Raw genomic sequence first — 14,331 nt, 5'->3', positions numbered from 1 at the left:
TTGCCAGGTTGTTTTTCATTGTCAGGGAGAGTAAAGATGTCAGTGTGTTAGACTGTTTCATTAACTGAGGTCAGTATGGAGCAAGTGAGCTCAGGGTGGCTTTCTTTGCTCACTCAGTGGGCAGTAAATCAACTCTGCTTACATGTAATCCTTTTGCACCATATACCATAAAATCCCTTTCTCGGGATGCGTCTACACTGCACTGTAATTTTGAGATAACTACTGTGATTTCAGAATAACAATTTGAGCGTCTACACAGCCATTCTGTTATTTCGAAAGAATTTTGAAATAACAGAGGGCTTATTCCAAAAGCTGTGAACCTCATTCTATGAGGAATAAGGCCTATTCCAAAACAGCTATTTCGAAATAGTGTAGATGCTCCAGTGTTGCTATTTCAAAATAGCCCCTCACCAGGACCATTCTAAGTGATTCCTCCCCAGAGCCACTAGGGGCTCTAAATCGAGACAGCACGTCTACATTAGGGAAGCCTGCCTCGGACTCATTTTGAGGCTTCCCTGCAGTGTAGATGGGCTATTTTGAAATATTCTATTTCTGAAGAACTATTCCGGAATAGCTTATTGTGAAATAAGCGTTCAGTGTAGACGTCCCCTCAGTGAACCCCTGGGCATGTATGGAAGGACACCCCCATGTCGTGTCAGCTTTCTCCCTGCAATAAATCCATCCGACTCTGGAGGGCTTTTCTCTTCACTCGGGTTGTTGTTTCGTTTCCGCCTTTATTTACATAGTGGGCCTCGGAGCAGGCCTAAGAAGTTTTCTGAAGCAAAATGAAACTCCCCAAACTTGCCATGCAAACGGAACTACTTTCTCTTCCAGGCTACTCCTACTTGCCAGTGCTGCCCCCAAACGGCTGCCATCTTAGTTTCTTTCCCTAGCAGGGTGGGAAGACGGCCTTTCCTTCCTGCTGACACTGCCCCGGCTACAGCCTGTCTCTCCCCTCCTCTCTCGACAGCAAAGGGATTTTTAAAGGTCCCTGGCAGCCCTTAACTGGCCTGCGGTTTCTCTAGGTAGCCTGAGGTTACTCTTTTTCAGCTCCTTGGGGAGTGGTCCCCAAACAGTTCTCTCCGCACCCACCCTCACCTTGTCCGTGCCCCCCACCACCCCGGGAGTGGGGCTGGCTCTGGAACTGTGTCCTTGGCTGGGAGCCGGGCTGCAGCCAGGAAGTAGTCAGGGGCGGGAGCCGGGCGCCATGCCCAGGAGTGGTTGGAGCTGAGAGAGTGGGATGGGGCTAGAGTGGAGCTGGACACAGGGCAGGGCTGTGTGTTGCTCCCTCTCTCCCCACTGAGCGAACTGGCCTACGTCCCACTGCTCCTCCCTGAGTGTTCCTCTCCAGCCTCCTGGGGAGCATGCCCCACCATTTGGGGACCACTGCCCTAGAGAACTGGGCCTTCTTCCTTCTGGGCCGAGAGACCTGCCCTTCACCACTCTGACATTTGTCCACACTGAGACCTTGTCACACACAAATCTTTCGGCCTGTTCGTCCGTATTACAGGAACAATCCATAATAGGAACCCTCACGGTTCTCCCCAGTCTGCGGGCACTTTTTAATGGCGCCAGGTTTGCCAGGTCACTCGGAAAGGGCTCTGTGGGACGCTAAGCTGAGAGACAGCAAGTCACAGGGGAGTGGGTTTTGTGTCACCTCAGTGCTTCTGCTCCCATGCGTCCTTTACACAGCAGCCGCTGTGATATTTGCCAACGTTATGTGCTCTGAATCCCATCTCGCTTACACTTGTGTTACACAAACGGAAATCTGTGGAGTTCTGCCTGTATGGCCTGCAAGCTCTGGGCCCAGAGACCAGAAGTGAAATAAGAAGTGGCCACGTTACCAAAAAAAAAAAAAAAGCGTCTATTTTATTTTAGGCAATATAATGAGAATCAAGGAAGGGCCAGCTCTGTGACATCTGTTCAAGGTTCACATCACGTTTCCGAAAATCAACAGATGGCCATCCCAGGCACTGGGGGAGAGCACTTCCGCAGATGCCAGTAGAGGTTGGACCTCCCTGGTCTGGCACCCTCGGGACCTGACCGGTCTTAGAGGAGGGATTTTGCTAGACCAGGAAAGGTCATTTCTGGCGCCCCTGCACCCAGCCCTGGTCCAACCACCAGCCTCCAGCTGGCTCCACCAGCCTGGTTGTCCTGCTGGCTCCACTGGGCTTCCTGGCCCCATCAAGCAGCCCCACTGCCACACATCAGATTCCTGGCACTGCCAGGCCACCCCGCTGCTATGCACTGTGCTCCTGGCAGTTTGCTACCAGCAGTCTGCTGCCCTGCCAGCCGTCAGGGCTCGCAGCCACCAACCCTTCACAGGGTCTCTCTGATCCTGGAACATCCGTGTCCTGTTGGGTCCCAGTTTGGAGGGTTCCACCCATAGGAGCATTTTACCCTGAAATAAAGCCATCTCTGACGTTCTTGTGTTCCCCTGTCACCAAAGAAATGAGCTTTTCATTTCTCTGCAATTTCCGTTGCTTTGTTTCCTACTGCATCTGGTTTTGTTATTCATTGATTTGTAAGAAATCTGTGTCCACCTTTGACAAGAGAACAGAGCCCCAGTCAGAGGGGTGGAAGGTATGTTTCCTGCAAGGCACTCTATTTTAAGCTATGAGCCATGTCGGTTTTTTGCTATTGTTGGCCTCCAACGCCAATGAAATCCATTATAAACAGCCATCATCTCAGAGCATAATAAACACTCTGGATTCCTGACTTCCGAGTGCGGCTTTATAGAGCGAGCAAGCATTAGACCAAATATGGAGATACTTTGCCCATCCTTGGAGATGTAACAAATTTCAAGAAGACGAGATTTCATCTGCCTCCCATATTATTTATTTTGCTGACTATATTAAACTAAGCTGAATTCCTCTGAATTGTCACGCCGGAACAAAGCAGTGATCCATCTAGTCCAGGATTCAGTCTCTGCTCATGGCCAACTCTAGATGTATTAAAAACAGTGTCAGATATTCATAATACACCTTATAACAAAATTATAGTAAGCGGGAAGGGGATTGAATTTCCTCTTGTTTCCATGTGTTCAGCAGTTTATGCTCCCACAACTGAAGATTGATTGATAGCCATTGTCATTTTTGGATTAGCTAGTATCACTGCGGTTGATGTTCTTATTCATAGCAACACCTAGTTCTTCTTCTGTTTTACTATGACTCCACAGACTCATCCTACTTTGTGTTACAAATATAGTGCGGGGGGGGAGGGGAAATAATTCCGACTTGACTCTTCGGGTATGTCTACACTACCCTCCTAGTTCGAACTAGCGGGGTAATGTAGGCATACCGCACTTGCAAATGAAGCCCGGGATTTGAATTTCCCGGGCTTCATTTGCATAAGCGGGGAGCCGCCATTTTTAAATCCCCGCTGGTTCCAACCCCGTGCAGCGCGGCTACACGGGGCTCGAACTAGGTAGTTCGGACTAGGGTCCTATTCCGAACTACCGTTACTCCTCGTGAAATGAGGTGTACCGGTAGTTCGGAATAGGCACCCTAGTCCAAACAACCTAGTTCGAGCCCCGTGTAGCCGCGCTGCACGGGGTTCGAAGCAGCGGGGATTTAAAAATGGCGGCTCCCCGCTTATGCAAATGAAGCCCGGGAAATTCAAATCCCGGGCTTCATTTGCAAGTGCGGTATGCCTACATTACCCCGCTAGTTCGAACTAGCGGGGTAGTGTAGACATACCCTTCAAAACTCCCAAAAACTGGGGTGTCTGGAGACACAGTTTTGATTAGGGTCCATCCCTAGTTCAAATGTAAGTACTTTTAAGCAGCATAAAAACCTGTTTTCCTAATTTCTGTGTCAGAGTGACACTTTTAGGGCTTAATGGGAACTACACGCTAGTGCAAATCAGGAGAAAATCTTCTGAAGTTATTGGAGTTATACTGACATAAGTTGCAAATCAGGCTTTTGAAGTCTATCGATTCATACACAGAGCAACTGGTTCTAAGGCCCAGGCTTCACTAAAGAGGAAGGTTGACCCAAGATACGCAACTCCAGCTGCATTAATTACGTAGCTGGAGTTGGCGTGCCTTGATTCGAGTTTCCTTGTCGTCCCCACAGCAGGAAGCCAACAGGAGCAAATGTTTCCATCGGCTTCCCTTACTCTTTGCAGGAGCAGGAGTACTGGCCATTGATGGGGGCATCCTCTGAGTTTGATTTAGCAAGTCTTTACTTGACCTGCTACATCGAACTCTGGAAGATTGATGCTTCTACGTATCAATGTCTGGTGCATAGACATTGAGTAAAATTCCAGTAATCAACAGCATTTCCCCTCCACTGTGTTTCAACCTTTCTTTTACCTCTACTATCCTCCTATCTGCCAACTGATTTGTGAGCGAACTATGGTAAAGCAGCTGTATGAAACTAACACGTGCCTTTCTTTTCAGTCCCTGGATGAAGCTCTGAAGTACTGCAACTATGTGTTCACCATAGTTTTTGTGTTTGAAGCTGTTCTGAAGTTGGTGGCATTTGGTTTTCGAAGATTCTTTAAAGACAGGTGAGATGGTTTTCAATTCCTTTGGGTTTGGCCCAGAGTCTAAACCCAGACGCCAAGCAACTGAAGCACTGCTGTAAACATAAAATTGTTGGCCACGGGAATGTCTACGCTGACTAGCTACCGCTACCTGAGCTGTCTCGCAGGAATCAAGGTTAACAAAAATTATGATTGACACCCCCAGGTCGTGCTTTGTAACGGGAATAGGAAATGAATACACAAGGGTTGCGGTGTGTTCATAGCCCTGTTCATTGATTCCACCAAAGAATTTTCCACTGCTTAGTTATGAGATAATGAGGAAGCCACTTCTCTTAATATGGGCCTGGAAAAGACTCTTCTTCGTCACCGGACAACACTGTTTCCTGCAGAACTGATGCCCTTTCCAATCTAGACTAGTCCATGGGCTACCTGCAGGGTGCTAGCCAAGCAAACCCATCAGCAATGGGCAAAGCCCAAAGCTCTCAGCAGTGTTGCCTTCTGACGGCCAAAAGCCAGAAGCACATTTCACATTTTCCTGCTCGCTTGGCCAAATACAAGCCAATGTGACAGCGGGCTATGATTTGGAGACCTGCCGAAGGCCCAGATATGCCAGAGAGCCTTATTTCATGCTCCACTGGACACAGATAAGGCAGATCCTGATCTGTTTAGTCCTGGGAGCAGCTTGTGCCCCTCTTCCTCCAGATGGCTGAGAGGTGGTTCTAGGCTGCCGGGAGCCAGCCGACTTATCAGGGGAGGTCCTTAGGAAAGTAGCTTGCCATCTTTCAGCACCAACGCATCTGAGTTTCTAAGATGCATGTGGTTCTGTTTCCGGGGACAGTCGGGGTGGCAGGAACAGCGTAGCCTAGCACGGTTCCAACTTCCCTCTCTAAACTTCGGGCCAAAGCCTGAGCAGGAGTAAATCAGTTGACGCAAATGGTGCTTTGCTGATTAGCCCCCGTGGAGGGTCTGTCCCCTCAGCCCTGGATCTGAGAGGGGTTGGGTGCTGGCCTTGGCCCCAGGCCTGTAGAATACATTGCCACTGTCCCAGGGCATCATCCCAGCAACTGTGTCCGTGACGTGCCTTTGAAGTCTGCTGTTTTTGCGTGTGTGTCTTTCCCGCCTGGGCCCTGCTAGATGGAACCAGCTGGACTTGGCCATCGTTCTGCTCTCGATCATGGGGATCACGCTGGAGGAGATTGAAATGAATGCCGCGCTCCCCATTAACCCCACCATCATACGCATCATGCGGGTGCTGCGCATAGCAAGAGGTAGAGCCTGCCTTTCCAGCCTCTATGATGGTGGAGCCTGGTCCCCAGGGTGGTTCCACAGAGCCAGTGGGGTGGCATCAGAGATTAATTCAGCCAGGACCACCAATGGGAGGAGGGGCAAAGATGGCAATTGCCCCAGGACCCGGCAATTCAAAGGAGTCCAGGGCTCCCAGCTGCTGTCCAGCGGTGGCTGGAGCCCTGGGCCCTTTAAATTGCCGCCAGAGCACCACCCTGTGTGCTCCGGGCAGTACTAAGGACTGGGGAGTCGCACCGCGCTCTGGGCGGCACAGAGGGCTGCCTGGGGCATGCCGAGGTGCACTCTGGGTGGCACTCAGGACTGGCTGCATCTGGCCTCTCCCCTTCCACCTCAGCCCTGCCCCTTCTAGGAGCTGGAGTTGGCCCCACCACACACCTTGCCAACACTGTGGGTGCCCCTGAATTTGCCCCATTGTTTCCTGTCTGGGTCATTTGAGTTTGATTCAGACCTAGGGATGGTGCCGGGCTGCAGGGTTTTGAGTCAAAACCCAATGTGCCCCATGTTTCATGGACCCTCTCTAATCCAAACCCAGAGTCCTAGAGCTGTTGTGGGAACAGATCTGCAGGGGGAGCACGCAAGAGCAAGGACTGGTAGGATTTCCCCCATGCTGGCATTCTCCTTAGAGGGGGAGGATCATGACTCGGGGAGGCAGGCACCTTCCCTAGCCATCCGCTACAGTGGGACAAGGAGGAGAATTGACTTTGAAGATTACTGGCTACTCCCGTTCACCTCGGAAAGGACAGGAGAGAGTAGGCCCAGAAGTTTCCCCATTGTGTGGTACTTGCCACAGAGGGGTGTATACGTGACCCTTAGATCCCTGTCCCTGCATGCCTTATTTATAAACGTAGGGCCCGCTCTTCCTTCTTCATGGGTGCACATGTGGAGTCTGACATTAGTGAAGAGGCTAGAGAGGAGATTTCACCCCACAGGGTCTGTTCCTCTCTTCTCCCTGGAATAGGTTTGCGTTGTTTATGTAAAAAAATGTCTCAGCTCTGCTTCTTGTTGTAGTACTGAAACTGCTCAAAATGGCCACCGGGATGCGAGCTCTCTTGGACACGGTGGTGCAGGCGCTACCCCAGGTAAGTCCGAGGGCTTGATCCAAGGCGAACAGGGACAGAAGAGTTTGATTCCTCTTGTGCAGTTAGTTTTTGTGCTGCGCTGGATGGGACCGGGAAACGCTGGTCCTGGTGATGTTTTTTATATATCCTCCATTGACGCGTGTGGTTCTCCGGAGAACGGCAAGCAAACATTCTGCCCTGTGGGGCTATGGGTCAGAGCGCGTTCCCCAATTTTCTAGCCTCGCGTGTGCATGGAATCCCCAGGAGTTCTGGGCATGACGAGAGAAGCCAAGTGTTGGAGAGGAGGTCAGCTGTGCAGGTCGAAGAGCAAAACCTACCCCTCATCCTTTGTGAGCAACATTCTTATAGAACACAGGATGGGGTGGTAAAGGGCAGACGAATGCTTCTTCGCCAATGCGTCACAACCTCCCAGTCGGGCACAAGGGGCTGAACATTTCATTGCAATTCTATACCAAAGAAAATACAATTTCCGTAATAACTACAGAGCAGCCAAAATCTTCACTATGTGTGAGGTCAGATGTTGCGATTATGATAGGAGCTCTGGCCTTTTGTGTCTGCAAAGGCCACCCCCACCCACAGCTCACTGCCCCACTCTCCATACCTTCACATCCTGGAAGATCAAGTGTTCTGCCAACCTCTCAAGAGGCATACCTCAATAATTATATAGACTTAGCATCGTTATCATTGAAATACGGCTTACTCTTATTTCTGTTGTAAATGGAGAGGGTCACAGAAGCTTTTGAATTGGAATAAAGGGAAACAATTTGAAAAGAATAAGGGCTCGTCTACACTATGTGGAAAATCGATGCTGCCCATCGATCTTCCAGGGTTTGAATTAGTGGGTCTAGTAATGACTTGCTAAATCAAATTGAGAAGGCGCCCTGTTGTTGCTGGTACTCCTGCTCCTCATGAGGAGTAAGAGAAGTCGACAGGAGCGTTTGCTCCCGTCAACCTCCCGTTGTGTGGACAGGGTGAAAACTCGATTTAAGGTAAGTCAACTCCAATTACGTAATTAACGTAACTGGAGTTGTGTGTCTTAAGTCAACCTTCCCCTTTAGTATAGACCAGGACTAAGAAAGATTGGGGTAGACTGAGGAACCTGCTGGTGAAAGCATTGGAATTAAAGGGCTTTAGATGTGTACTAGATTGGCTGTCAACATGTGAAGATTTCCTTAAAATTCCCGGTTCCTGTATGGGAGAATCTTGGCGTTCATTTTTAAAAATGCAGGTTTCTAGTTCTCTTGACTGTAAAGGAAAGTTTGAAAGTGTGTTCCCCAAAAGGTCAAAACCCAATAGGCAAATGAAAAGAAACTAACATTTTGGTATATGGTTGTTTTTTTTAATTTCGTTATTTTTAAGACAATCTTTTTTTTTTTTTTTGTCAGTCACCTGGGCTCCTGATTTTTGAATGCCTGGGTTTGCAATCTGCCACTACTGGAGAGGAAAGCAGGATTTCCTCTTGTCTTGTGCTCTAATTTACACCAGAGCCAAGTGGGTTTCCTGTGTTCCCAAATCAGAATGACAGAATCTTGCGCCCATTTGGTTACAGGCATTAAGTTTTGATGCAGGCCTGAGGAGAGCTGGGGCTTGGGTAACTTCTACAACTTTGTTAGGGCTTGTCTACACAGGGAAATTTACCAGTGGAACTATACCAGTGTAATAATACCACCGTAGCTACTCTGGCATACCGCCCTATATCGGTGGGGGGGGGACAATCATTTTTGCTTGTGGGGGGGCACATCAAGATTTTGGAAAGTGGTCAACGGCTACACTTTTCTGTGGAGGAGGTGTGGGGTCTAGAAGGTGCAGAAGGGCACAGAGGGTAAGGGACCAGCGTGCAGGAGACGGTGTGAGGTCCGAAAGGGAGTTTAGGGGAAGAAGGGGGTTGCAGCCTGGGTCAGGGGATTAGGGTATAGGGCCTGGGAGGGTGTATGGGTGCAGGAGAGGATTCTGGGAAGGAGGGGTTACCAGGTCTGGGAGGGACTTGTGACCTGGGGTTTGGAGGTGACCTGTGGGAGGGGCAGGGGTGTCAGAGTCAGGCTCTGGCTGGGAGGCGCTTATCTAAGCATCACCCGGCCAGCAGCCCTGCAGCATCCCCAAGGCAGGCTGGGCTTTCTGTCTTCTGCAGCACCAGACTACTTAAAACTGCATGTGGCTCTCAAATTGCAGGCTCCAGCAAGGGGAGAGACTGGAGCTGCCCCCGTTCCCCAGGCCAATCTCTCTGCTCCTATTGGCTCATTGTTTTCAGCCAATAGGAAATGAGAGATTGGCTGAGGTCAGTTCCTATTGGCCTGTTGTTTCTGGCCAATAGAAGCTGAGGATTGGGCTGGGGGCAGAGAGATCACACAAAGCCTTCCCCTCCCTCCAGAGCAGAGAGGCACATGGAAGAGCCTTGCATTTAAAACAGCGACTGCTGCGTGCCTGAGAGTCCCGGCAGGGTGTCCATGGGCCAATCCGGTAGCCTGGCCCATGAGAGGTATCCTACCCACCCTTGCCCTATATGCATGTTGCTTTCCAGAATAAGTGTGTCTACACAGGAGTTGTACGAAAATAGCTATTGAGATTTAATTGTTCTGGGATGGCTGTAAAGGTATAATTGTACGGCGTCGTTCCCCATATGGACAAACCCATTGTCTCTCCAATCTAAACTGAAAACCAGGAGGCGTTTCTTTTTCTTGGAAAGCTTTGTTCATCCTTCACTGCCTCGAAAGATGTTTTTCATCTAAGCCAATTGCACTTCGGTATTCAGACTTTGCTTTCAATCACAGGGCTTTAGCCGAGAAGAAGCTGGAATTTACAAACCCGACCCCAGCTTTCTTGGCGTTACAAGAAAGCAATTTCTTTGGGTCTATTCTTTTTCTTTTGAAAGCCTTGTGATTACAGAACATTTTTTTTAAAACTAGAGGGGGTTTTGACACGGGGGTTTTGTTTGGTTGGTTGGTTTTGTGGTTTTTGTTTGGTTTTTGCTTGTGACACACAAAGCAAATTTTCTGCTAATGTGAAATCTCTGAGGATATTCCAAGCAAATCTTGGGCTGATAAAACTGCCATCTGCCATTAAAGTAAAAAGTTGGGGAAAGGAAGGATATGACTTGGGAAATCTTTCTCCCATCCCCAACCCCAAAATGTTGCACCACTTACAGTGGCGTCCAGGCCCACTAGGGGGAAAGAAGGGGTTGGAGGAGGCAATTGCCCAGTGGCCTGGGGAATTTAAAAGGGCCCTGTGGCCCTCCCGGCCGCCACCACAGCCGTGGTAGCTGGCAACCTCTGTCCCTTTTAAATTTCCAGGGTGAGCTTCAGGGCTCCCAGGCAGTGCTGTCAGCAACGAAGGCAGCCAGGCAGGGTCTGTGTGAGCCAGAAGCATGCACCCGGCAGTACAGCCAGCAGCTCGCTGGGCAGCAGCCAGCACAGGTACAGCACGGCCTGTCAAGCCGACTGTGTCTGCACAGGTGTGGCTTGTGCATGCGGGGTGGCCCGGTGACTTTTCTAACCTGGGCTCTGGAATTGCTGTCTGTGTGGCCACCGCCAAAAAACGAGATTCTGGGCTAGATGGCCTTTTGGTCCGACCTGACATGGCCGTTCTTATGTGCATAACTCTTTTGAGCCTGCTTGTAAAAGGACGAGAGAGGGAAATTCCATTTGTACAGCTGCTGCTGCAGCAGCTTTTGAAAACATCTGTCTTTCAGTCCTAATTACAATCCATTCCCAGATGCTGGCATTACAGAAGATTTATTTTCCTCTTCCGAGGCCAATTTTCATCCGTTTCCTATTCATTTGTATTACTTCCCAAGCGAGAGGAAATTGATCTACACCTGCAGAACAAAGCACCCCTGAGCTCTGGAAATGTTGGCCTTTGAATCCACATTTTGTAGCTGTCCCACAGTGATGTGGCGTCGTCAAGATTCACATGCATGGAGTCCACGTGTGCAGAAGTCCTTAATCCCAGTTCATAAATATGAATGCATGTCCGAATAAGGGAACAGGGAAGAGAAACCCTGCTACAATCGTACAATACCTTACCCCTCTACTAGAACTGCCAGACTGAGCAGCTAATGACAGCAGTCTGCCTTTAAGTCTGAAAAGTATGCCATCATGCCCTACTCTTAAAGTATCAGTCTAGGAAAAGTTAGGCAAAGAACCAGTGGTCAGGGGAAAGACCTTAATAAGATAGTGTCCCATTACGGCCACTGTATTCGTAATGGATCCATCCACCGCAAACCTTCTGGAGGTTCAAATTCAGTTCCAACTCCGTGGCGTGGCTCTGTCCCCCGACTGTCTGTTTTGTGATGGTTTTACCTAAGGCATCATCTCTCTTTTGGTGAAGAACCTGCATTTTCCAATTTCACAGCTTGGCTGACCAATCAATAAAGCTATCTAGTGACCTGGCCAGAGTCACCGCAAAGACATTATCGATCTTTGCCCCATTGCGCCATGAGCTTCCTTGGAGAAGAGGGGATTTTTAAAAATGCAGAATGAGCGAATCATACAGTGGAGGAGAGTTTAAAAAAAATTGACTTATCCTCATTGGCAGAGGAAGAATCCTTCCAGTGGACTTACAGTTATTACATATAAAGAGCCAAATTCTGCTCGTAGGCATTCTAGCGCGAATCCCCAAATGACAGTGTTACCCTAGGGTCAACGTGACTTAAACTGACTTCATTAACTAGACATTGTTAATCATAGCTCCAGATTTCCATCGAGATCAGAGACTGATCTTCTGCATAAGCCAAGGCAAAGAACTTCTGTATCAAGCCCATAATTTCTGCTGGCGCTATAGCAAGTCTTGTCGAAAGATATCTGGTCTTGACTTATAGATTGAAAGTAAAGGAAAACCCTCCACACCCTTAGGTCACTTTTTCCCATGGAGAGTTATTATCTTCATTGTTAAAAATAGGCCTCTTATTTCTCATCTGAATGCATCTAGCTTTTGCCTCCATTTAGCTCTCCTCTCTGCTAAACTCACAAGCTTCTGTCAGAAATTTCTTCCTTATGCAGGCAACTCAGGTTAAGCCGCCTCTTTACCTGCTTTTGACTAAACTAAATAGATTGAGTTTCTCTTCTCTCTCACTGTGTGAGCCAAGTTCTCCCATCCTCGAGTGCTTGTAGCTTTTTTCTGACCCCTTCCCAGTTTTTTCACGTCCCTTTTCAAATGTGGACACCGGGTAGCGGTGTCACGAATGCCATACACAGAGGTAATACCATTGCCTTACTCCAGTTGTAATATGCCCCTGATTACATATGCAAAGATTGTTTTGGACCCCTTAGCTACAGCATCACACTGGGAACCCCGATTCAATTGGCTAACTACCAGGACACCCATGTCCTTTTCCAAATCACTTTTCCAGGGTACAAATAAGTGTGACCTACATACTTTGTCCCTAGGTGTATGGCTTTGCATTGGTGTGGAAAGAGTGAGTAAGGAAAAGAACAATATAAGAACTGGGGAGGGGTCACCAAATGAAATTAATAGGCAGCAGGTTTAAAACAAAAGTTTGTCTTCACTCAGTGCAGTCAACCTGTGGAACTCCTTGCCAGAGGATGTGGTGAAGGCTAGGACTTCAGCAGGGTTCAAAAAAGAGCTAGATCGATTGATGGAGGTTAGGTCCATCAATGGCTATTGGCCAGGATGGGTAGGAATGGTGTTGCTAGCCTCTGTCTGGAAATGAGTGACAGGGGAGGGATCATGTGAGGCTTACCTGTTGTGTTCCCTCCCTTTGGGGCATCTGGCATTGGCCACTGTCGGCAGACAGGATACTGGGCTAGATGGACCATTGGTCTGACCCAGTGTGGCCATTCTTATGTTCTTATTTGGCTGTGTTAAAACCCACATTGTCTAAGTGAGTGCAGCTTACACCAGGGATCTGGGTCCGTCGGTATAACCATTCTCATATAAACCACTGGTCGGTGAGCTGTGGGTGCAATTCTGCTCAGTCACAGCACTCTAACTCCACTGGAATGACTCGAGATTTGCACAGATGTGGCAGAGAGCAAAATCTCATCCAATCTCTCTAGAAGATCTGGGTCCTTTTTTCTGCGGAATGCACATTAATTAATCCCAGGATTGGACAACATACCCCCTTCTTCTCTTCAAAGTTTGGAATGCCGTACAACGGAGAGGCTCTGCCAAGAAAAATGTGAAGAACTCCCTGTTCTGTGCTTTATTCTGCTGAAGGACAGAGGCTTCGGCTTCCGGCTGGCTGGGAGTTTTAACTCTTTTCAGGGCAGCGGCTCGCATGCAGTTTTTAAAGGCATGGCTAGTGTTGCCTAGAGGCGGTTATATAATCTAAACAAGAGTCCAGTGTTACCATACCCTGAACATTTGCAGCAATTGTAAAGGTGCAGAGAAGGGGAACAAAAATGTAGTGAGGTTGAGTCCTTCAGATGACAGGAGCTAGAAGAGATTAAAAACTCCATGTGGGTGGGGAGCCCCATAGAATTCAATGGAGTTGTTCTGAATTATTGGCCACCCATTCTGAACAGAAGCGTTGGGTTATAGGCACGAGGTGACCTCAGTGCTTAGCTCGCAGCTGGAAGGAAAGAAAAGGGGGAAGCAAAAAGGAGGAGGAAAAGTCAAGGGGACAAAATGTAAGTGAGGCCGAGGGACATTGGTGGGGTCATGCACGGGGGCTCTTTGGGGGAGCCCGGCCCTGCTGTGGACTGCCCCGAAACAGTCATGTAGCTAAGCCGAGCATTCAAACTTCCGCGGCTCTCGAGCTTCCTCTAGGACTGCAACTATCACAGATGGTGTCCCCTCTGCAGGCTGGCAAATGGGTCCATTTCATCCGCTGTCCAGAGCATAAATTACCCAGCATTTCTCTAAGTCTGGAGTTACTGCTTTGGCTGGCAGAAGCTGGCAGGAAATGACCAAGAGCCCTTGTCCTTGGAAGGGATTGGCAGAGGCTGAGCTGTGTGAGGAATTGCTGTTGACAGGCATCCCATTGGGCCCCTGTGTAGTTCTGCCCGGGTGCCTAAAATACTGAGGTACGGTGCAGAAATAATGGAACCAGAGAAGCGAGAGGCTCGGGAGGAGCTGACCCGGAGTGAGGAGGGCCCTGTCTTCCATTAATGCCTCTCACAGAGCCGACTGACTGAGGGCAGAGATGGGGAGGTCAGTCATGACACTCTGCGGGGCTTGCTTTTGATTCTGCATCGTGACCGTGGGTTCCGTAGCGCTGGGGGCCAGGAGCTAGCATCCTACGCTCTGCGGTCAGTGGATTAATAATGATCAAGGGAGCGCTTTCTACCTGAGCCTCCCAAAGTTCTTCCCCCAAACAGGTAAGTGCCATTACTGATCTCAAAGGTGTTACAGGGAGGAAGGAGAATAATTATTCTCCTTGGCCTCTGAGGACAGGACAAGAAGCAATGGGCTTAAACTGCAGCAAGGGAGGGTTAGGTTGGACATTAGGAAAAATTTCCTAACTGTCAGGGTGGTAAAACACTGGAATAAATTGCCCAGGGAG

General features: G+C 49.0%; 1 protein-coding gene across 4 annotated transcripts in view; it reads left to right on the top strand.

Moving 5' to 3' along the window:
• The window catches only part of CACNA1H (calcium voltage-gated channel subunit alpha1 H), a 572,675-nt gene that overhangs the window by 521,352 nt on the left and 36,992 nt on the right, over positions 1–14,331 (top strand). For 3 of the 4 annotated variants that reach the window (XM_075899793.1, XM_075899790.1, XM_075899794.1), the window contains 3 exons: positions 4,403–4,512; positions 5,623–5,756; positions 6,784–6,872. In XM_075899793.1, coding sequence (XP_075755908.1) covers positions 4,403–4,512; positions 5,623–5,756; positions 6,784–6,872 — 333 coding nt within the window. The remainder of the gene's footprint in view (positions 1–4,402; positions 4,513–5,622; positions 5,757–6,783; positions 6,873–14,331) is intronic. The other variant, XM_075899792.1, reaches the window with a different exon arrangement.

The sequence above is a fragment of the Pelodiscus sinensis genome, chromosome 16 (genome assembly GCF_049634645.1).
Source record: "Pelodiscus sinensis isolate JC-2024 chromosome 16, ASM4963464v1, whole genome shotgun sequence".
NCBI classification, from domain to species: Eukaryota; Metazoa; Chordata; order Testudines; family Trionychidae; genus Pelodiscus; species Pelodiscus sinensis.
The sequence above is the reverse complement of the archived record's forward strand: the minus strand, read 5'-3'. Positions and strand labels throughout refer to the sequence as shown.